The following is a 25,232-nucleotide window of genomic DNA, read 5'->3' on the forward strand; positions in this document are numbered from 1 at the left end:
CAGAAACCGGTCCTCGGAAGCTTGTTTCTGGTCCAGGGAAGACATGGCTTGGCAGTTCGGGCTGGACTGTTCCCATGAGGCACAGGGTGAGACTGATTTGCATATAGCCATGTCCGAACTGGGGTGGCAGAGTGGGCTAAAGAACGGTGATGGATTAAACCCAGATCTTTTGACTGGGTGTGAGTGTTTTATTGATTCAGATGCTCCGTCCATCACCACCCCCTTTTGTACCGCTTTTGGCCGCCATAAGTGTGGCAGGGTATGCTCAGACGTGAGTCCCTTGCTCACTTTGCCACTGGATTCAAGCAAGCAGGGCTGAAGACGGCTGAAATGCCAGAAACCGGTCCTCGGAAGCTTGTTTCTGGTCCAGGGCAGACATGGCTTGGCAGTTCCGGCTGGACTGTTCCCATGAGGCACAGGGTCAGACTGATTTGCATATAGCCATGTCTGAAATGGGGTGGCAGAGTGGGCTAAAGAACGGTGATGGATTAAACCCAGATCTTTTGACTGGGTGTGTTTGATTGATTCAGATGCTCCGTCCATCACCACCCCCTTTTGTACCGCTTTTGGCCACCATAAGTGTGGCAGGGTATGCTCAGACGTGAGTCCCTTGCTCACTTTGCCACTGGATTCAAGTAAGCCGGGCTGAAGATGGCTGAAATGCCAGAAACCGGTCCTGGGAAGCTTGTTTCTGGTCCAGGGAAGACATGGCTTGGCAGTTCGGGCTGGACTGTTCCCATGAGGCACAGGGTGAGACTGATTTGCATATAGCCATGTCCGAACTGGGGTGGCAGAGTGGGCTAAAGAACGGTGATGGATTAAACCCAGATCTTTTGACTGGGTGTGAGTGTTTTATTGATTCAGATGCTCCGTCCATCACCACCCCCTTTTGTACTGCTTTTGGCCGCCATAAGTGTGGCAGGGTTTGCTCAGACGTGAGTCCCTTGCTCACTTTGCCACTGGATTCAAGTAAGCCGGGCTGAAGACGGCTGAAATGCCAGAAACCGGTCCTCGGAAGCTTGTTTCTGGTCCAGGGAAGACATGGCTTGGCAGTTCCGGCTGGACTGTTCCCATGAGGCACAGGGTCAGACTGATTTGCATATAGCCATGTCTGAAATGGGGTGGCAGAGTGGGCTAAAGAACGGTGATGGATTAAACCCAGATCTTTTGACTGGGTGTGAGTGTTTGATTGATTCAGATGCTCCGTCCATCACCACCCCCTTTTGTACCGCTTTTGGCCGCCATAAGTGTGGCAGGGTATGCTCAGACGTGAGTCCCTTGCTCACTTTGCCACTGGATTCAAGCAAGCCGGGCTGAAGATGGCTGAAATGCCAGAAACCGGTCCTCAGAAGCTTGTTTCTGCTCCAGGGAAGACATGGCTTGGCAGTTCGGGCTGGACTGTTCCCATGAGGCACAGGGTGAGACTGATTTGCATATAGCCATGTCCGAACTGGGGTGGCAGAGTGGGCTAAAGAACGGTGATGGATTAAACCCAGATCTTTTGACTGGGTGTGAGTGTTTTATTGATTCAGATGCTCCGTCCATCACCACCCCCTTTTGTACCGCTTTTGGCCGCCATAAGTGTGGCAGGGTATGCTCAGACGTGAGTCCCTTGCTCACTTTGCCACTGGATTCAAGCAAGCCGGGCTGAAGACGGCTGAAATGCCAGAAACCGGTCCTCGGAAGCTTGTTTCTGGTCCAGGGAAGACATGGCTTGGCAGTTCCGGCTGGACTGTTCCCATGAGGCACAGGGTCAGACTGATTTGCATATAGCCATGTCTGAAATGGGGTGGCAGAGTGGGCTAAAGAACGGTGATGGATTAAACCCAGATCTTTTGACTGGGTGTGTTTGTTTGATTCAGATGCTCCGTCCATCACCACCCCCTTTTGTACCGCTTTTGGCCACCATAAGTGTGGCAGGGTATGCTCAGACATGAGTCCCTTGCTCACTTTGCCACTGGATTCAAGCAAGCCGGGCTGAAGACGGCTGAAATGCCAGAAACCGGTCCTCGCAAGCTTGTTTCTGGTCCAGGGAAGACATGGCTTGGCAGTTCGGGCTGGACTGTTCCCATGAGGCACAGGGTCAGACTGATTTGCATATAGCCATGTCTGAACTGGGGTGGCAGAGTGGGCTAAAGCACAGTGATGGATTAAACCCAGATCTTTTGACTGGGTGTGAGTGTTTGATTGATTCAGATGCTCCGTCCATCACCACCCCCTTTTGTACCGCTTTTGGCCGCCATAAGTGTGGCAGGGTATGCTCAGACGTGAGTCCCTTGCTCACTTTGCCACTGGATTCAAGCAAGCCGGGCTGAAGACGGCTGAAATGCCAGAAACCGGTCCTCGGAAGCTTGTTTCTGGTCCAGGGAAGACATGGCTTGGCAGTTCGGGCTGGACTGTTCCCATGAGGCACAGGGTCAGACTGATTTGCATATAGCCATGTCTGAAATGGGGTGGCAGAGTGGGCTAAAGAACGGTGATGGATTAAACCCAGATCTTTTGACTGGGTGTGTTTGATTGATTCAGATGCTCCGTCCATCACCACCCCCTTTTGTACCGCTTTTGGCTGCCATAAGTGTGGCAGGGTGTGCTCAGACATGAGTCCCTTGCTCACTTTGCCACTGGATTCAAGCAAGCCGGGCTGAAGACGGCTGAAATGCCAGAAACCGGTCCTTGGAAGCTTGTTTCTGGTCCAGGGAAGACATGGCTTGGCAGTTCGGGCTGGACTGTTCCCATGAGGCACAGGGTCAGACTGATTTGCATATAGCCATGTCTGAACTGGGGTGGCAGAGTGGGCTAAAGAACGGTGATGGATTAAACCCTGATCTTTTGACTGGGTGTGAGTGTTTGATTGATTCAGATGCTCCGTCCATCACCACCCCCTTTTGTACCGCTTTTGGCCGCCATAAGTGTGGCAGGGTATGCTCAGACGTGAGTCCCTTGCTCACTTTGCCACTGGATTCAAGCAAGCTGGGCTGAAGACGGCTGAAATGCCAGAAACCGGTCCTCGGAAGCTTGTTTCTGGTCCAGGGAAGACATGGCTTGGCAGTTCGGGCTGGACTGTTCCCATGAGGCACAGGGTCAGACTGATTTGCATATAGCCATGTCTGAACTGGATTGGCAGAGTGGGCTAAAGAACGGTGATGGATTAAACCCAGATCTTTTGACTGGGTGTGAGTGTTTGATTGATTCAGATGCTCCGTCCATCACCACCCCCTTTTGTACCGCTTTTGGCAGCCATAAGTGTGGCAGGGTATGCTCAGACGTGAGTCCCTTGCTCACTTTGCCACTGGATTCAAGCAAGCCGGGCTGAAGACGGCTGAAATGCCAGAAACCGGTACTCGGAAGCTTGTTTCTGGTCCAGGGAAGACATGGCTTGGCAGTTTGGGCTGGACTGTTCCCATGAGGCACAGGGTCAGACTGATTTGCATATAGCCATGTCTGAACTGGGGTGGCAGAGTGGGCTAAAGAACGGTGATGGATTAAACCCAGATCTTTTGACTTGGTGTGAGTGTTTGATTGATTCAGATGCTCCGTCCATCACCACCCCCTTTTGTACCGCTTTTGGCCGCCATAAGTGTGGCAGGGTATGCTCAGACGTGAGTCCCTTGCTCACTTTGCCACTGGATTCAAGTAAGCCGGGCTGAAGACGGCTGAAATGCCAGAAACCGGTCCTCGCAAGCTTGTTTCTGGTCCAGGGAAGACATGGCTTGGCAGTTCGGGCTGGACTGTTCCCATGAGGCACAGGGTCAGACTGATTTGCATATAGCCATGTCTGAACTGGGGAGGCAGAGTGGGCTAAAGAACAGTGCTGGATTAAACCCAGATCTTTTGACTGGGTGTGAGTGTTTGATTGATTCTGATGCTCCGTCCATCACCACCCCCTTTTGTACCGCTTTTGGCCGCCATAAGTGTGGCAGGGTATGCTCAGACGTGAGTCCCTTGCTCACTTTGCCACTGGATTCAAGCAAGCTGGGCTGAAGACGGCTGAAATGCCAGAAACCGGTCCTCTGAAGCTTGTTTCTGGTCCAGGGAAGACATGGCTTGGCAGTTCGGGCTGGACTGTTCCCATGAGGCACAGGGTCAGACTTATTTGCATATAGCCATGTCTGAACTGGGGTGGCAGAGTGGGCTAAAGAACAGTGATGGATTAAACCCAGATATTTTAACTGGGGGTGAGTGTTTGATTGATTCAGATGCTCCGTCCATCACCACCCCCTTTTGTACCGCACCTGTCCCAGGGCAGCAGTTCAGTCAAAGGATGGGGCTCCTTCTTTCAATGATCAAGCAGGAATTCTTCATTGCAGCAGAAAAGGAGTTTTTATCATCTTCCAATTCTCTCTTTGTAGAGAGTCAAGCAGAGAGTTTTAAGGGTCAGCCAGTCAGTGGCTACTCCACTAGCCAATCCTAATACAAATACCAGACTTCCCACTATTGGTTTTGCAGCAATGTCGTACATAACCTTACCTGAGTACTCACTTTGTACCATCAAAATTATCCCAGAATTCCTTGGACCAAATACCCATGATCATGAATGTCTGCACAGCAGTGTGGGGGGGATCACCTTGCCTCCCACCACCACCCCTGGGATTTGTGAGTCATACCTTTCAGCTTCCAAGGAAATCTGTAACCATGAGTCCACACTTATCAAAGTACTCCTGCAAAATATGGCAACACTTAGGGGCATATTCACGATGACATGCGATAACTTTCGGCAAATTCATTTATCGGCAGAAAAGTTAGCACTGCATAACCCCGATTATTATCATTGTGATAGCCGGGTATTCTCAAGCTCGCGCTACATGGCGATAATAACAGTGAACTTTGGAGAAAACAGTCGACAACCACATCTCAATGGCGATAGTTATTCCTGCATTAGCAGGCATTACCCATGGATTGGCGCATCAGCGTCAGAAAACCCCAATCTCACCCCATTCGATATTGCATTGCTGTATTAACAGAGGCCCTTCCCCGAACCTCTGTACCCCCGCTCTATTAAAAGACCCTGCCAGCCAGCACCTACAAGTGATAGATGAAAATGTATTCACAGGTGACTGCTGAGGGGTTGGCAGATTATTAGAAAAAGATTAATATTTCACTTTTTGGCAACAAATACCTAAAGCAGCTGTTTCTGAAACATGGACTAGTTATGCACCAACGAGCATGGCATTGTTTGTTTACTCCTTCTGGGTCTGCCAAGGCTGGCATTGTGACTTTGGTTGGCAACAGAAGGCAAATATGGGATGGGCAGGAGTTGGTGGGGTGGGTGTTGTGACCCTCATGGGTATCGGAGCTGCATGATCATTGCCTCCATGCATCTGTGGGTCCTGAGGTGGGGATCTTGGCTTAGCTCCCTTTCATGCTGTGGGTAGTCATCCTGTTTATCACCAGCAAAGGCAGGCGTAAAATCCCTGGTGCTACCGCGGGTTATCCCCTGTTTTTGCTTTGCTTCGCAGATCTGGCAGTTTGTTGTGAATCTGGTGTTGTGGTTTTCTCGTGTGTTTTTGCACAGGAACACCTACTCTGCATCTCATTAGTGTTAGTTGGTGGTGTCCACCGTGGAGAGAAATTTTGGGGCAGTTATCGCGGGAATACTGGCATTGTCTGCAGTTTGCACCAGCTTGTGAATGGTGTGTTAAATCTATCTCCACTTTTGCTGCATTAAGGTGGGGATAAATCAGAGTTAACTCCTTGTGAATATGCCCCTTTGTCTTCTGGGCTTCCTTTCTGAAGAGAAAATGTGTTACAGATTTCATGTAGTCACAAGTGGCCACTTGGCAGTCCCTGAGGGGATTCCTTTCTTACAACTTGGGCCACCAAAGAATTACAGACATGTTTACTCTTTTTATGATATAGCTGAGCCCAGGTATATTATATTTCAGATATATATAATAACTAATATTTGTGTAACAGACAACAGGAATTTCACTTCACCGCTGGTTTTCAGTTCATGTTACCTAAAAGCTAAGAATCTGCTTCCTATATTTATGTTTGGCTGAAAGAAGAACTTTTAGTAGCTTGGAGGAAGGATGGACTTTCAGGGCCTGATTCACAAAGATTAACTGACACATTTGTGTAAATGTACTCTTTTTTAGGGTTCACAAAACTGCATTTTAATAGCAAGATTACACGTGTGGGGACTCCGCAGTCAGTGCAGAGGACTCCGCACATAAAAAGATATCTATTTACATTTCAATAGGAAGTTTACAAGTGCGAGGGCTCTGCAGTCAGGTCAGATTATTCAGCACATAAAAAGATATATTTGTATGTGCAGTGTTTTCTGTCCCACCTTTAACTTACAATTAAAATGCAGTGTTTTTAATACTGAAAAAGCACACACTTACACAAAGATGTAAGTTTACCTTGTGAATCAGGACCTCAGGATACATTTTTAATAATTTACAATAAAGCACAGACTGTAGGTCCCTGGGTATGGTCAGTACCTGCATGCTCCTACTCCAGTTGATGGAATGGGGACAATCAAGAACATGCAGATGCGCAACCTTGTCCATCATGTATTTGGTCTTCTTTAGCAATCTTTACAATAAAATCCATTGAAAATGTTGCTTTTATTTTCATTAAGAAATGCAAATTATTTCTACAAAACCTTACAGTTGTTACTACACTTCTTCTAACATGACATGATACAATTTGTACATTACCTTCTTGACAAAATGTTCTATTCTAGGAACCAGTTGCTGAATATTTGGTTATAGAACTTGAAATGCATTGCACTGTATTAGATCTCCAAAGAAATATCATTCAACTTGGTAATTTGAGAAGATGTATTGTTATGAGGCTCACTATGGAAGCCAAACTATATTGAGGCATTCCAAACCATCACTCGACACAACACCCCCCAGACACAATGAGGAAACCTAGATAAGATGTACCGTCTGCCAATAGGATAGCAGCAAAGGTGCCTTCTTTAGCCTATCTGCTTGTTACTCCAACCACAAACCTCTTAATAAGGGATTTGTTTAATAGCAGATTTTATACAAAACCAATAAAGCACCACCAACTTATCTGTATAAAAATAATATCAGCCATGCTAACAAACACAATTTCAACTTTAAGAATAACATCAATACAACACATATGAGTCCTTGTACATAACAGCCATATATTAGATACATATTATTTAATTGTATCACACACCAGGTCTGATGTTCAATTAAAAAAGATGATTTACCCACAGTATGTACATATCCACAAAGTAAATAATATTACAAAAGAAGCATCAGATTAGGATATGACCTGTACAGAACACCTACCAGGTCTTCATGAGTCGGAGCCAGGTCATAGGTATAGCCATAGGGATACATCAGCATTTCAGAATAGGCATGGAAACTCAGATAGGCCTTGAGGGAGTGAATATTCTCTTGAATAAATTTTGCAACAACCTTCGCTTCCTTTTCAGACTCTGCTGCAGCTCCACAATAAATTTCTGAACAGGGATCATTTGAAGAGTCTATAGCTGCAAGTAAGATTTGACTTTAATATTGTTTTTTAGCTTCACCAACCATAGTACCCATCAGTATTCACATGACAATTACAGCTTTGTTTATTACAACAGGACTTTTCTGTTCCCTTCAATTTAAGCACATAGAACAGGTAATCCAAATAGTGACCATTATAGAGTCTCATATCTATTGCGAGGGCTAACCAGGTTTGCTATACAGTCATGTGACAGTGACAATTATAAATATTTTGCCATTACTGGTATTTAGCCTATGATTGCCACACACATTCTTACAATTCTTGGATTGTCATGGCTGTTTCCCCTCTATTCTGACCCGTTAATTGCGATACGTGTGGTAACGTCTGTCACTGCACATGTTGGCTTTTTGAGTTTTGTGATGAATATTAGCAGCTGAAACTTGAAGATGTTTATCGAAACCTGTGCATTTTGTGCGGTAAGTATTAAAGTCCAATTGTTATTATCCAAAACCTCTTAATTGGATATAATTGGTTGCAACCAAAAAGGTCCGACTCAGAGTAATCAGATTCTATCAGGTGCAACAATATCACATCAACGGCCGCGCCACTCGCAATGATGGCCTCTATCGTTAAAATATGCAGCTTCTATATCATGGGTTTCAAAGTATTTGAGAGGCTCCAGACTCAAACATAGGGAGGAGTTGTAACTTGGTTGGCAGATGCATGCAAGACCATGTGTAATGTGCTAAACATTGAGTATGTGTTCAGGTACTCTTGCAAGACACGCTCAAATAAGTGGGGATAGAGATCTGAGAGAGTGATGAGAAGCTGAAATAATGTTGGAGTGTATAGATTTAGTTGCATGGATTTGTTGCTGTAATAGATTTTTGTATGTGTGGAAATGCTGGCAAACAGTCAAAGACTGTAGAACTGCAGGAGTACTAGACGAGGGAGAGCGTAGTGTAAGTATGTTGTTCTGTGCAATACATTGAAAAATGGTTGGCTTTTTGGCAAAGTGGTCAACCACAAAAAAAGAAAGTAACATGTTAGGGAAGGTGGGGGCGCTGTTTCAAAGATGCAGAGGTTATCCATGTTTATTAGCATATTAGAATAAAAGTACTGTCATCTGGGGATGGATGTAATCAATACCTTTAAATAAAGGAAATCCTTCATGAGTTACAGCTATCAAATCTGATAAATGAAACATTTCTTTTTTTATTATTTGGAAATATTGTTTTCTAGCCTTAACCATAAAAGGTTCATAGTGGATCTATGCATCATCAATTCATCACATTTTATTTAGAAACATTAAAAAAATGTTGAATCTGCAACCTAAAAACAATGTTAACTAAGAATCCACATATGGTCCTTGCAGCTACTTATAAAGCACAGCACAATCACATTTCTTAAAAAGTGTATCCTAAAGGACAGACGGAGGGTTATTAAAAACAAAAAAATAAAAACTTGCTCTCATATTTCATATATAACAGATTGTTCAACTTCTATCCTTCAGTGGGTTTGCTTCACATGCTTTCGACCACTCGTTGTTTACAGACCCACTTTGAACGATCGAACAAGGACCTTTGCTTACAACTAGACTTCTGAAGTTGAAAAATTAATGTGGGCCTGATTCAAAAAGGTAAACTGTAACTTCTGTGTAAGTCTCTGATTCTCTGACGCATGACAACAAATATGCATAACGCTTCTTCACTGTCCTTTTTGGGCACCACTACGATTGGAGAAACCCACGGTGTTGGACCAGTAGATTCTCAACATGCTTAAGTAAAGATTCAAGTTCTTTTCCACAACATCTTGTAAAGGAAAATGAATCAGTTTCTCTCTGAGCAACCGGATGGGTACAGGTTTACATTCCTAGTTTTAACCTTCCCTAACCCATGAAACAATGAAGGAAATTGACATACTATTTATTCCGTTTGCCATCTGTCAAAATGTTTGACTAAATCATTGCCCATCTTCTCATTTAAAATTTTATATAAAGAAGATGTTGTGGATTGACCCCCGATAATCAAATCTAACAAAGGGATTCTGTTCAAGAAAATACGTTGTTTGGTGTGGAAATCCCTTATCTGTAAATATTTAAAAAAATATTTGTTCTCGGTCCCAGATCTCTTTTTTATAACCTCAAAAGTGAGTATTTCAGCATTGGATGTAAGATCCCCTATACTCAGAATACCTTTCTCAGTCCAATGTTTAAAATATACATCTTGAAATATTTCCAGAAGTAGTGTGTTATTTACTAGAGGGGAATATATATGTAGCCACCCAATCCCAGCCATTTTCCTAACAGCAGTCCAGACGCTATAAGCACCAAGAAAAAACTTAAATTTCACCCTCTTGAAATAGGCACAATCTATGTGGTGCATAAGGAGTCCTCTAGCTTCTATCCCATAAATTAGACGGTAAATTGCTCCTTCCTTCGGTGCAACTCTCCGTGGAGCCATACTGCTTTGCCTTGCGATCACGCTCAACACTGGCTCCCGGCAAACCACGCCCGCAATGTCCGTTGGTAAGCCCGGCTTCTCTGAATGCCGATACTAAACCCCGCTGCTGCGCGTATCAATAGTTCATGTAAATCTTGTGGGATAATCATTCGGGGCGATGAATAAGGCTATGATTCCATTTCAATCGGGTTTTTTGAAGATCAGCTGGGCATAAGTTCCGTTAAATACCGATCAAACAACACAGCGGTCAGGGGGTAACTCTCGCACTGGTCATGCAGCCGCCATCTTGCCCTAATTTAGCATTTCCAATGCACTACCCTATACTTTGGTTTTCAGTGGTGTGAGTTGTGGTAAGGGATGCAGTTCATTATATGTCTGCTAAGGCATAATATTTATCGACAGACCACTGTCGATGATGAAAGGTATCGAACAACCATTTACTTTCCAAGTAATATTCGCACAATGTTTGAATTACTTCGGTGATTTAGCATGTCGTCTTTTCTTTGACTGACATTTTCTTCACATGTTACCAATCCAACATGCACACACTACTCTGAGGTAAACACCGACATTGCTCAACCATCTTCTTCACTTCCACTTGATACTGATTTCACTTGATACTGATAAAGAAGAACAGTTTGACAATGATTTAGATGATAATCATCTTCGTTCAATGTCGGTTTTTCATACCTGACGTCTCTACTGGGCCTTGTGGGTGCATGTAGAACATCGCTTCTGGAACATTGAGGTGGCAATTTTGTCTTCGCGCAGTGGCACACTTATTTTTTTCCTTTGCTTTGCAAACCGTCACAAAATTGTTCTCTTTCCCTCAAGCGTACATATCTGTCCAATGGCGGGACATTTACCTTCATGCGGAAATGAAAATCCACATCTAAAACATAACTTCTTTTTATGTGTAGACATCACCATTTGTCCTTCAGTCTTTCACTTTGACTTACTTTTCACAGTCTTGACTGATTCATTCTGGCCATCTTCCGCCTCCAAGTCAGCAGCTTGTCAATAGGCAAGCTCTTCAGCTCTGGCAACTATTAACATTCATTCCAAACTCAGAGTTTTGCTCAGCATTCGCTGCCTGAATGAATAGGACAATCATCCATCAATAACCTTAACATGCATCTTCAACATTAAATTTATCGAACCTACAGTGTTTGATCAGCGTGTCAAGTCTTTCTACAAATTCATCAATGGTTTCACCAGTTTTCTATTGTTCTTAACTGAAAATATATCCTTTATAGTCGACATTAGGCATTGGATTAAACTTGAGATTCAAAGTCTCTTCAATTTGAAGGTATGTGATTTCTTTGTCAGTCCCTGGCATTTTCTTTATAACTTCATTTACACCATCACCAGCAAGATTTTTAAGGTATTTGATAATCTTTTTGTTATTGGTCTCTTCAAGTGAATCAATTAAATCTTCAAATGTCTCTATCCAAGCAGTCCATCGATTGCCAATATTTAGCTTTTTGGCAGTATTAAATGATGATGGTGATTTCAGGAATCTGGCAGCATTGTAACCATGTGTGGAAATTACTGACGTTGAGAGTAACATTTTCTTTGCAGCCCTGTGGTGATCTTGTTCATGCAAACTATCAATGTGGCCTTGCGATGTACTAGCCTCAGGGTTGGCTTTGACACTAATGAGAGAATTAGCTTCTTTCTTCGCTGCCATTGAAAACTTGCACTATTCCGATCATCTTTCTCGACTTTCCATTATTCAACGATCTGTGGAGTTATTCTGAACCAAACTCATCAATGTTGGTGGCGCGCCTCTTCAGATACTGGATGGATCTGTAAGCACAACCCTAGGCCGTTCTCTGTGGGCCGCTCTGCCTAGTGCTGCAGGTTGAAGACTCTCTTTATTAAATTCTGGTAAGCAGAAGACCATTTCTTGCACCTAGACAGCTTTGCTTTTGGTGTCTCTGTGCACTCGCTTATACCTGGTTGATCTCTGCCTCGCAGCACTTGCAATCCCAATCTTATCTTGTATTTGGCTGTCTCTTTGTACTTTTTGACAGGTTGATCTTAGCATGGCAGCATTTGTAAAAAAAAAGCATTATCATTCCATACTTTGTATGGCTCTATGTTGTGCACTAGAGCGGTACCTTTGTGACTGGCCTGAGCAACAGCTTCTTGACCACCAATGTGTAGATTCTCTGTAAATGCTTTGGATTTCAACTTCATATGTGACCTGGACCACAGCAAACTCTCTGAGAGAGCTCTGTCAATCTTCGGGTCACTTATCCCCTATCTCATCGCCATTTGTAGTGTTTTCCCAACCACAGTACCCGTCAATGACTACTCCACACAGGGATCTTGGAATTACACGTCTTTATTGGTCTGTGTGTAACTGCATACTCAACATTCTAAATCAACCTTCTAATAACTATGCCATAGCTTTATGTTGTCAGGAGCCAAAAAGGTTCAGTCATTGCTACCTCACAAGACACTACATAAGGGGCACACCAAGCTGCAAAAATATAATCCTGACTCTCAATGACTCTGACATGGGTGTTTAATGACAAATCTTCCACTAAGGAAAAACGTGAGTACTCATCAATAACTGCCATTAGATGATGGTAATTGTTAATGAGTCCGAAGAAATCAATTGCAATTTTCTCCCATGCTTGTTCGGAAAGGTCCAACATACTTAGCGGATGCTGTTTTGTCTAAGGAGATAGACTTTTACACAAATGACATGCTTTCAGTTCCTTCTCAACTCTGTTATCAGGGCGAGGTAGCCACTCAGTCTCCGAGGGCTCTCTTAGTGGCTACAATGCCACGATGTCCTTTGTGTGCCAGTTCAATGAATTTTTGTCTCAAGCTCTCAGGTATGACAATCCTTAAACCTATTAGTCTAACACCTTCTTGAGTGACAGAATTTTCTTCCTTCACATTCTTTAATTTGTGATACTCAACGTCTTCTGTGAGAAGTCGCTTGTGTTTCTACAAGTTTTTTTTGCAATGATTTCCTTGAGTGTGATCATGTCTTTCTCTGGGTTGGTAGCAGTAATAATCTTCCCAATAGATAAAGCTGAAGAAGTACTAGAATTTACCATGAAATCTATGTAGGACTCAGCCACTTTAGACATTGTACTGTGACGCTGTAATGGCGCTCGTTAGAAGTTCTCTGTGGGGTTTTGATCCTTCCCCAGCTTATGCACAATATTGTGGTCATAATTTTGCAATCTAAATGCACACCCCTCAATGCGAGGGGGCATCTTGGCTTTTGGATTTCCAAAAATGGTGAGCAACGCCTGGTTGACAGAAACTAGGGTGAAAGGCTTTCCGTACAGAAACACATGAGGATGTTCACAAGCCCACACTACATTCAGGCTCTCCCTTTCTGGTTGAGAATAAGCATGTTCAATTTGAGATAGACTTCTGTTTGCAAAGGCCACAAGGTGTATCTGACCATTTGGATGTCTATTGTGGTGAGTGCCCAACCCCACAGGATTTGCATCTACAATGATAATAATATTAAAAATAATACAATTATTTATAAATTACCTAGTTACTTCCACCAAAATGTCTCCCGCTAAGAATTCGTACTCAGGCAGCACCTATGAAACATGTTCCAGAGATGACCTTTAAGTCCGTCTGAATAGCCAAGTTTTAAGTTTCTTCCGAAAGGTCACCTCCGAACTCTACTGTCTGAGTGCCAGAGGCCATCTCTTTAGAGGCCATCCAACTAAAAGAGCAACCTCCCATGTGAGCTATTTTACAGTAGAAATGGCACCTAAAAAGTCCTTACAGACATGAGATTTCTGCCTGGTAGATAAGGATTGCAAGTGGGTGCAGATACAGAGGCCCTTTTCGGTTCGGGATTCGATGACAATAGCACATAGCTTTGAAAGGCAATCTCTTACCCAATGGCAGCCTTTGCAAATTTGGAAGGGCAGAACCCCTAGATGATCAACTTAGAAGGTTAAGCAGCAGATGAGCTGCCACATGCTACATCCTCTGTAGGCTCTGCAGTGTGAGACTGCCAGACACAGTACATTGCAATAGTCTAGTCTGGACATTACCAGAGCCTGGACTACTGACTTTCGAAAGGCTTCTAGTAGAAATGTCAGGATCTTTTTAGAATTTTCGGAATCCTGAAACATTACCAGGCTAGACTGCTGTTCTGACTGTCAAACAAGAGACTTGCATCAAACCAAATGCTGAGGGTCTTAACTTAACTTTCGCCTTGGGAACAGGCAGTGGCCCAAGTGACTCTGGCCACGAAGCAGAGTACCAGACTGTTGGTTGCTTTCCTAGAATAAGAACCTCTTTTTATGAGACACCTGCAAACTGTGGTTCTGTAGGAAGAGGCTAGGCACTGAAAGCTTTGGCTCCAATAACATAATTCCTGAACCTTCCGAACAGGAGGCCGTAGGACATGGTATCGAAGGCGATATTGAGATTCAGCAGTATCAGTGCCGTAGTCTTACACCATGCACAACCTGCCTGAGGGATTCAGAGGCTATTTGCAGTGCAGATTCTGTGTTGAACTGCAGATGAAAATTCAACTGGGTCTTGTGGAGCAGTTCACTGGCCTCGATGTATCTCAAAAGATGTTTATTTATATGCTTATCAGCCACTTTAGAGAAGAAGGGAAGCAAAGAGATATGCTTAGAATTTTCAGGCTTCATGGGGCCCAGGAGTGGAACTATGATAGCATATTTCCAGCTCATGGGAACCTGATCTAGCTCAAATGAGTTCGTAAGAATATCACAAAGCACAGACAGTATAAACTTCATCCCTTGCTCCAAGATAGTAGGCAAGCAGGGTTGGATGGTAAGCCTGCCTTAACCTCTGTCAACAGAGGAAGCAGGCCCACCGTGGTTAAAGAGGTAAAGCTGGAAAGTGCTGCCACATCGTCAGTGGATGGTTCAAACCAGGCTTAATGACATGGGGCATCTCTGACTGCATTCAGAAATGTAGCATAGATAGCAAAGGAGAAAAAGCAACTATGCCCCTGCACTTCTACACATTCCAAAAAATCATTAATCACACTATGCGTTAAGTCTCTTAGTCTAGAGTTGTAGATATTAGCATCACTTTACACAAACAAGTAGCTCTCCGAGAATAGATACATCTGAGTTTGAGATGTATGGATGGATATAAAGTCTCTTGTTGGTATAGACACTTCTGTTTATTGTTCCATTGCACAAGCCAACACATGTTTCATCGCAGGGAACAATCTGCGAATCTTCAGGGCTGGATAAAAACAAAAATACATTTTTGGGAACATGTTCTGTTATTAAACAGAATCAGATGGTGACTTGGTGGTTTTAACCCAAGTGAAAGACAGCATGCCATTTGAGTGACTTTGTGTTTTGTGAAAATAACTAAGATAGGTAATATATGTGAATTTGCATTGGGGAAGGTCTATATATATCTAAAAGACTGGCCTGATAAGATGTTGCAATATTTGCGTAAGAATGTGAAAAGTACCTTGAAAAAACACGAACACCCAAGTGACTTGTAAGTGGTAATTTTCAACAGATAATCAACTGAAGGATGAAAATTTAATTGCACACTATTTATTTCTCCGATGTTCATGCATGTGTGCCCTGCTTAAATGTTGCAATTGTATGTATTCAAAATCTATATCATGGGCACAAAGTGGTTTAGAACCAAAAATGTGCTTATTTCTTATGGGTATCTATCTGGTTGTGCGATTCAGGCCAAGTAGAAGAAAACAATTTTTTATGTATGTTTTCTGGCTGGTCAGTATCCTATCTCAGTTGGCAATATACGATAAACAGCTCAGAAAAGGGAGTAGTACTGGATTTGATATGAGATGTATTTTAAATAATAAGAAATAAGAAATATATTGGAAAAACATATCGAAAAGACAATGGGGACACGGGGATAATAGTGCCAGGACAGGGCTAGGTAATAGCCAGAAGCCTTTTCTCCAGATAGTAAGGTAAATTAAAGAGCGGATATTACCACTCTAGTTGTTACGGCATATACAGGCCATAATCGAAGTATATTCTTAGCCGTCTAGTTTGCACTCACCTTTCAAAAGAAAAGCAAGTTTGTATTGGGAATCTCCCAGTCCGGGCGTTATGTGCAATTCTGAAGTCAGCAGGTCAATTCACAATTCGGTTAGCCGAGATCTAAGGGATAGTATGAGTATATATATAATGCATGTGAAAAGTGGTATGAAAATCTTCTAGAGTTAAGAATGCCTCATGAGAAACATACCTCGATGTTTACTTGGTTAGAGGTAAACCGGGCGGAGAGAAAAGTCATGGCTGGGTGGATATGCCGGTTCGTCCACGTTGTGAAGTGCACCTAAAAATAGCAGCCAAAGTTATAATTGGTTTCTGCTCAATTGCGCGTTCGAAGACAAATTGTATATGAGATCCGATATCCTCCGATATAATGTGGCATCCTCATAGTTAAACGAACGCTTACCTAATCTGTATCTGTCTCCCTCTTGAGTTGCCCGGCGCCGTTTTTCAAAGACGGACAAGGAACCGGAAGTGGGAACAGAATAAATACTCTTTTCCTAACTGAGAAAACACTAGACCGTTCGTATCTTTTTTCCTTGCAGAGGTTTGGCAAGAAAGCGAAGAAATACTTACAACGACTGTGTCCTCACGTAGGTTCAGTCTCAATAACAAAGGTTGTGAAGACTTGTAGACGTAAAATATCAGTTTGTGCAGTATTATTTAAAAGGCCCGCCGATATTATAGTTTTAGTGTCATATGGCCAGTAACATTAAAGTATATCTAATAGGATGCAGTACAGTAATTTTCTGAAATACAGAAATTAGAGTAATTTGGAGAAAAGAAAAAGAAAAAATATAATGGGGGCACATGCACCCCATTATAAGATTTGTCAGTCTATATCAATTTTAGTTTTAGTTTATCTTGATCGATTAAAATCTAAATGCAATACGTGAGAGTCTCGCTCGATTATATTTCATACACTGAATTTGTTCAGAAAGGAGCGATAATTTATATTTATTGTAGCCATTAGCTTTAAAAAAAGGGAAACGGTTATTTCCTATCCTCTTTTGTTATGTGTTGCGTATCGAATTCTATGTACCTGCTATGTTGGTAATATAGATATACAACTCTATTGTTAGGTGAAAAACACAAACGACAACAATAAAAAATATATATAGAAAAATAATACCAGGTGACATACGGCGCGTTGGAAAAACACAGTACATATATCTATTCATTGAACAGAATCATCAACAACTGATCCAATGTTTCTACGGAATATCTCATCAAGATCTCATTATAGTGTGTCATTTCGATGTGGTTTAGTTCCCAAGAAAGAATTGAAGCTCAGGGTCATAATTTAATCCGAGCTCTATGCTCCGCAGACGCATGATCCAGGTTGCCTCTTTACGTCTTAGAGCAAGCTCTCGGTTTCCACCTCTTACGTGGATGGGAACTGTTTCTATGCCAAAGAAAGAAACTCGGAAGTCCTCCACGTTGGACTGACATGTGGCTATATGTAGGGCAACTGGATACTTAGGGTCCTGTTTTTGGATAGCCCTCATATGTTCAGCAATTCTCTCTTTCAAAGCCCTAATTGTACTCCCAACGTATTTTTTGCCACATATGCATTCAATGATGTAAATCACGTATTTTGTGGTGCAGTTAATATTGACCCTGATGTCATACGTTTCTTCAGAAGGGCCCTTGAATTGTTTAGTTTTGTGCTTAGCCCACTTGCACATGGTGCAAAAGCCACATTTGAAGAAACCATTACTATGTTGGGTTAGCCAGTTGGGAGTCATGTCACTGCGAGGAACAGTGGGACTCAGTCTATTCCTTAGGTTTCTCCCTTTGCGAAAAGTGATCTGTGGAGTTGTTGAGATCACATCCTTAAGTGTCATGTCTTCTCTAAGCAGACGCCAATGTCTAGTCATGCTATTCCTGATTTGATGATGAAGTGCGTTAAATTCCGTGACCAATCTTATTGTTTTATCGGGCAGTTTTCGTTTGTCTTTACCTTTCAAAGTTTCTATTCTCTTGATTTTATTCAATTTCTTTTTTGCTTTAGTGAGGATCGTTTTGGGGTAACCACGTTTCTCAAAACGTGTATTCATATCCTTCAAAGTGATATCGAGCTCGTCATCTTCACTACAGTTGCGTCTTGCGCGGAGGAATTCTCCAAAAGGTATGGATCTGATCTGATGAAAAGGGTGAAAACTGTCTGCTCGTAAAATGGCATTGCAGGATGTGGGTTTCCTATGGAGCTTGCTTTGTAAGGTGTTATCTTTCACATAGAGCTCTAAGTCTAGGAATTCTATGAGAGTCTTACTGTGTTTCATGGTGAAGCTCAATTCCCACACATTGGAGTTAAGATGGTTGAAAAAACTCTGTAGTAATTCATCCGAGCCAGTCCATAGTAGAATGCAGTCGTCTATATACCGACCCCAAAATAAAATGGAGTCCGTATATAGGCTGCCTTTTGCTCCCCATATATGATCTGCCTCAAACGCACCCATAAAAAGGTTAGCGAATGAAGGTGAAAATTTAGAACCCATGGCCACTCCTCGTTTCTGTTGATACCATTGTTTGTAAAAGATGAAGAAATTATTGTTCAATATGAGATTCATCATGGAAATGAGCATCTGTGTATGTGCCCAAAGGGATGCCGGCCGGTTTGATAAAACTCGGGTAATTGCTTCAACACCTAAGCTGGGATTGATGCTGGTGTAGAGTGCTACAACATCCATGGTGACCAAGGTGGCGTCCGGTTGCCATTCCAAATCACTCAAAAGGTTGGGAATGCGTTTGGAGTCTTGTATATAAGACGGTAAGTTTCTGACCAAGGGACCCAAAAACACATCCACATATTCCGCCAATCTTTCGGTAGGACCCCCGATTCCAGAAACTATTGGTCTGCCTGGAGGGAAAGGGAGATCCTTATGGATTTTCGGAAGTGTGTAGAGCCATGGGTAAGTGGGTTTGTATACCTTCAGATATAAGTATTCATCATCACTCAGGAGACCATCCTCTTTCCATTTCCGTAGATGGTCGTTAATATTGATTGTTAATGCACCTATAGGGTTTAGTGCAATCGGTTTATAGCACGATTCGTCTGCTAACTGGTTAAGTATCTCGTTATTGTAGTCGTCTGCATTCATCACTACAATGTTTCCTCCCTTATCTGCCTCACGAATGATAATGGTGGAATTGTTGGTGAGTGTGATTAGGGCATCGCGTTCTCCTTTTGTTAGATTGTCTTTGAAAGTAAAAGTGTCTTTAAATTTCTTGATGTTGATTTGGTTCAAGTCATCCAGAACATGTCTGTAAAAATTGTCAATGCTATTACCGCCAGGTAAAGTAGGTGTCCATGTGGATTTGGATTTTAACCCACTGGAAACGCTAAAATCTGTGTCAATATTGAGTTCTTCTAATAATTGCCTCATCTCTTAAGGGCTATCTTCTCGTTCAGTGATAGACAACAGTAGATGAATTGCTTGTACATCCTTTATTGAGTGTGCATCATTATTCAAAACATCAGAAATATTTCTAACATTTCTTGTGGTAGGTGTTTTCCCTGCAAAATGCTTCTTGAGTTTCAACAAACGCACAAATTTAAAGAGATCTATTTTACTTTGGCAGATGTCCCCAGTCGAATACGGATTGAAACTGAGACCTCTTGCAAGTAAACTTGTCATGTCAGGAGTGAGTGGAAAGGAAGATAAATTGACTACTAGTACCTCTTTGTTCTCTATCTCTATTTCTTTGTTACTCCTGATCTTAGTTTTTTGCGATAATCTCCATTGTCCACCCCTGCACCCCCTGTGGGTTTTTCGGTTTGTGCGCCTCTTTGTGATTGCACCCTGTTGCCCTTGCGGATGCGTTCCATCTCTACTAAAAAAGGAGTACTGTTTGCATCAAGGATATTTGCTCCTTCTTGTTCTGGTTCACTTGTACCTGCAGTATTAAGAGATGTGTTGCTAGACGAGATAGAGCTCGGAGCTGGTGTATTGCCCCCAGATTTGTTTATTTTATTAGATGGAATCATAGCATCATACTTACGGGCATAAGTAAAAACTCTACCATCCCGGTAGTCTCCATCATCTCTTTTTATTTGTCTTGCTTTTCTATTTTTGATTTGTGCCTGGTGTTTTAACAAGATCTCGTCTAGGATAGTGTAGTTTTTCACCGTGGGTTCTGGCAGGTTAAGGTCTTTAATTTCTTGTTCTAAGATCGCAATTTCTCCCTGTAGTTTAATGGATTTGCGATCTGCACTTTCTATTAAAATGTCCATAAGAACAAAGGAATTGTTGTTGACAGAATCTTCCCACTTTTTCATAAGATCAACATCTAAGTTGTCATGGGTTGGAAAAATCTGCGAACGCAAGCCTCTAGGTATTTGCTTCAAACGCATATATTGTTTCAAGGTGGTGGCATCCCACCACCGTGAGTTCTCTTGCATTTTTAGTTTTTCTAGTTTTTTGAATTTATCTTTCAGACCCTCCACTCGAGGGGGACCTGAGATGGCAGCTGCTGTGTGTGTGGGCATGCCTCTAGCTAAATTCTCGAAGAGGTCCGCTGCTACTTTATCTCTATCCATGGTATGATAAAGAATTGAAGATTTATCTAGTCTGGGCAGGATACAATTGATAATAATTAGTGGGGGGCAGCCCTCTCTGGAACTCAGATATAACAAAAACAGCTAAGAGGTATTTCTATAATCCAGAATTCCTAGGCGCAACTCCCGAGTTACCACAGGTTGATGGGTTCAGATGTTACTGAGTGTAGGCAATGAGGCGAGCGGTATTACCCCCAGAACCGCTCCAACAAAAGGATCAGCAAGCTGATCCTCACAATTGAGAAAAAGCAACTATGCCCCTGCACTTCTACACATTCCAAAAAATCATTAATCACACTATGCGTTAAGTCTCTTAGTCTAGAGTTGTAGATATTAGCATCACTTTACACAAACAAGTAGCTCTCCGAGAATAGATACATCTGAGTTTGAGATGTATGGATGGATATAAAGTCTCTTGTTGGTATAGACACTTCTGTTTATTGTTCCATTGCACAAGCCAACACGTGTTTCATTGCAGGGAACAATCTGCGAATCTTCAGGGCTGGATAAAAACAAAAATACATTTTTGGGAACATGTTCTGTTATTAAACAGAATCAGATGGTGACTTGGTGGTTTTAACCCAAGTGAAAGACAGCATGCCATTTGAGTGACTTTGTGTTTTGTGAAAATAACTAAGATAGGTAATATATGTGAATTTGCATTGGGGAAGGTCTATATATATCTAAAAGACTGGCCTGATAAGATGTTGCAATATTCGCGTAAGAATGTGAAAAGTACCTTGAAAAAACACGAACACCCAAGTGACTTGTAAGTGGTAATTTTTCAACAGATAATCAACTGAAGGATGAAAATTTAATTGCACACTATTTATTTCTCCGATGTTCATGCATGTGTGTCCTGCTTAAATGTTGCAATTGTATGTATTCAAAATCTATATCATGGGCACAAAGTGGTTTAGAACCAAAAATGTGCTTATTTCTTATGGGTATCTATCTGGTTGTGCGATTCAGGCCAAGTAGAAGAAAACAATTTTTTATGTATGTTTTCTGGCTGGTCAGTATCCTATCTCAGTTGGCAGTATACGATAAACAGCTCAGAAAAGGGAGTAGTACTGGATTTGATATGAGATGTATTTTAAATCATAAGAAATAAGAAATATATTGGAAAAACATATCGAAAAGACAATGGGGACACGGGGATTATAGTGACATCTGGATTATAGAAATACCTCTTAGCTGTTTTTTTTTTTATAGATAGCAAAGGCTTTGTCAGAGAAAAACTGAGTGATTGAGTTGCAACAAGCTGCTGAAGGAATAAAAGACACTGGCATGCGGTCCAATTGAGGATACTGATATTATCATGTAGAACATTTTCTGGGAGGAGTTTTGAGCCTGCTCAATTGTTTGCACATAGAAATTATGGTGTGTAGCTCTGATCTGTACATGATATTCATTTAAGACTCCACAATAATTGTCTTGAACAATAGGGTTAAAATGTTTACACCAAACATGATCTAGTTGTTTGCAGGTCTTTTTAACAAAAGTAGCTCCTCATCAATCCATTCCACTGAAGGTTTAGTGCATCCGACCAAATAGTTAATAGTGGGTGCAATTTGACCAAGTGCCCCCATTATCTATCCCTCCAGTTACATATTACCTGTTTCTACACAGTCACTCAGGTGGTTCTACGCCAACAACTCTGTGAAAGCTGCAGGCATAACCTTGGTCCATTCACATATTTTAACCTGTTTGCCAGCATTAGATGCTTGCCTTGGTGCAGTCAAAAACACCTGGAAAGGTATGGCACAATGATCTGACCAAATCAGAGGAATTGGTGGATCAGCTTCCAGACTGTTAGAGTTAGAAAAAATGGGATGCGGATTATGTGTAGGGGCTTGTACTAGCTGAGTAAACTGAAGAGCTTCCAAATCTGTAATGAGAGCGGCCGCCACGCAGAATGCTTCGTCCTGCAAGTGAAGATTAAAATCCTCTTTGACTATAAAGTTGGCATTTCGTGTGGGGAGTGGCAGTGAAATTGAAACCTGTACCTAGGGGTGATAGATCAAAGCTCTGCTAGAGTGAAGTTAATAGATAGGGCGAGAGTAAAAAAGGCTGCCTCACAGCCTACAAGCATTGTCTCTGTAAATGTACAAGGGATAGTCTGTTTAAAAAGAATAACTATCCCCCCTCCCCTTTGTACCTGTCTATCTAGTCTGACAAGTTCATTTCCTTGGGGGATGCCGGTAAGTAAATCAGGCGCTGAGCTATCTGTTATCCACGTCTTGAGAAGAAATATGGCGTCTGTCTGATGGTCAGTCAGAAAGTCAAATAGCTCTAATTGGTGCATAACTAAGGAGGGTCAGCTGAGCAAATAGCAGCGTGCCATCAGAGGGGTGGCAAAACCTCCCTAAGAGCTATGAACATGAACCCACACTTCCTGCAGCCCGATAACTCTTGGGATGAATTCAGAGAGTGACTACACCTTCTTTAGATAGTGGGAGTCATTTGCAATAGGTAAATATCGGTACAGTGCCTGATAGATGACCCACGCGAGCAGGGGACCTGGACCCTGGAGCCTTCCAAGCGCAGACTGGCACAGAAGGGCTTGCCTTAGGCGTGCCTTTGGCACATCTGCACTGGCATCAGCAATTTATGGCTGTTAATGGGTAGTAAATAAATTGCTAACCCACAGTATGGCAGCAGGTCTACTCGGAACTGTGTTAAATGCTAAAATACAATGAGAGCTTTCTCCACACAGACAGATTCGCGGGACTGCAGAAGACTGGAAAGCGTATCAGCCTTAATTAAAAATGAGCCATGACCCAATGAGATCAATTTCACACAGCACACAGTGCAATAACAGTTTTAAAATACAGAATCTTGCCTGTGTTGAACCTGTGCATCTGCACCAGCCATTTCTGACTATTAATGGGAAGCAACTAAACCGTTAACCCATAGTATGGCAGCAGATCCACCTGGGAGTGTGACAAATACAAATATACAAAGAGAGCTTTCTCTGCACAAAAGCCAAGAGGGACTGCGACGGACCGGAAAGGGTGATGGTGCAAATTAAAGGTGAGCCGTTACCCAATCAGATCAATTTACACAGCGCATAGCGCACTAAAAGTTAAACAAAATAAAATCTTGCCTGAGTTAAAGCCACACATCTGTGTCAGCATCAGTAATTTATGGCTGTTAATTGGTAGCAACTAAACCGCTAACCCACAGTATAGTGGTATGGCCACCGGGAAGTGTGACAAATACAAAAATACAAAGAGGGTTTTCGCTGCACAAGCAGCCCAGAGGGACAGTGGTGGACTGGAAAGCATGACAAAGCAAATTAAAAGTGAGCCATGACCCAATTAGATCAATTTCACACAGCGCTATAACAGTCTTAAAAAAACAGGACCTTGCCTGAGTTGAAGCCAAACGTTTGCAAGGCATCTGCAATTTATACAACAATATCAGTACGTAACTTTGGATCAAAGTTGGCCATTTCAGTTGCATTTTCAATTGTGTGTTTGATTTTCTTGAAACCTCTATCACATTCTGAGGGCATTTGGAAGAGAACATTCTTTTTTGAAACTCTCTCAATGGGGGCACTCACTGTGGCAAAATCACAAATGTATCTGGAGCAATAGCTGATCATGCCAAAGAAGGGACGAAGCATGGATAAATTTTTCTGGGGACAGGTGGATGACAATGTTTGTACTTTTTTCAGGGTCAGGAGTCATTCTCCCTTCAGAGAAAATATGCCCATTTGAATTTGGTTTGTGAAACTCACGCTTTTCTGCATTTATCGTGAGACCTACATCGGCGAACAAGGCATACTTGTGTGAGAGCTTTGTCATGTTCTTTTCGTGTGACCCCAAACAGTAATACATCATCACTGTAATTAAAAGCATGTGTGACAGGTTAAATTACTTAGCAAATGACATCCTAAATGATTTCTGCAGCTGAAGACACACCAAACCTGAGTCTTTTACATCTGATCAAACCAACATGCGTTGAAAAATGTGTAATGTACGTACAGTTCTCTTCCAGTTCAAGTTGATGGTGACCTTTGATCAAATCAAGATGTTAGAAGACTTTTGCACCATTCTTCTGTAATCATGTCCATTATGTAAGGATCTGGATGTCCTTCTCTCTTGATTGCTTTGTTGGCCTGGCGCATGTCAACACAAAAGTGCACTGCACCTCCACTGTCTTTTTTGGCACTACTACTATGGGCAAAACCCATGGTGTCAGACCAGTAGAGAGATTGATGACGTCATGGTTTAATAATGCTTCTAGTTCTTTCTCAATGGCCTCCTGTAAATGAAAAGCAGTTCGACTGTGTTGCCGAGCAACAAGATTATTGCCTTCATTAATATGAAGTTGCACCATCATTGTCTTCAGTTTCCCTAGTCCATGAAGCAATGACTGGAAGTGACTCACTATTTCAGAATGTGCATTCAGGTTGTAGTTGATGGATATCAGTCCCATTTCATCAACATTGGTGAAACAGAGTTGACATGCGCTTGCTGTAGTACCTTGGAGAACGTGAATTGGTGCTTTTCCCGTTTTTTTCTTATGCCTCATGGCCTTATGACCCTTGACTTTGCAATGGCATGGAGGCAGCCCATGTGTACACATTTATTTTCAATGGCTTTAGATGTGGTACCAGAGACAGTTTGTTGTACTTTTCTGCCAGCGTAATCTTGATCGATGCCCCACTGTTTTGTTTATATTGAAAGTTGTAGGGCAGCCATTCACCTTTAGCATGATCTTGGAGCATTGGCC

The 25,232-nt window shown here is 42.3% G+C and overlaps 1 protein-coding gene across 1 annotated transcript in view; it reads right to left on the reverse strand.

Moving 5' to 3' along the window:
- Positions 1-25,232, reverse strand: part of LOC144792864 (mast cell carboxypeptidase A-like) — a 196,042-nt gene that overhangs the window by 126,307 nt on the left and 44,503 nt on the right. Inside the window, exon 9 of the mRNA XM_078668059.1 lies at positions 7,275-7,477. Within this exon, the coding sequence (XP_078524185.1) occupies positions 7,275-7,477 (203 nt within the window). The remainder of the gene's footprint in view (positions 1-7,274; positions 7,478-25,232) is intronic.

Source organism: Lissotriton helveticus, chromosome 11 (genome assembly GCF_964261635.1).
Source record: "Lissotriton helveticus chromosome 11, aLisHel1.1, whole genome shotgun sequence".
NCBI lineage: Eukaryota > Metazoa > Chordata > Amphibia > Caudata > Salamandridae > Lissotriton > Lissotriton helveticus.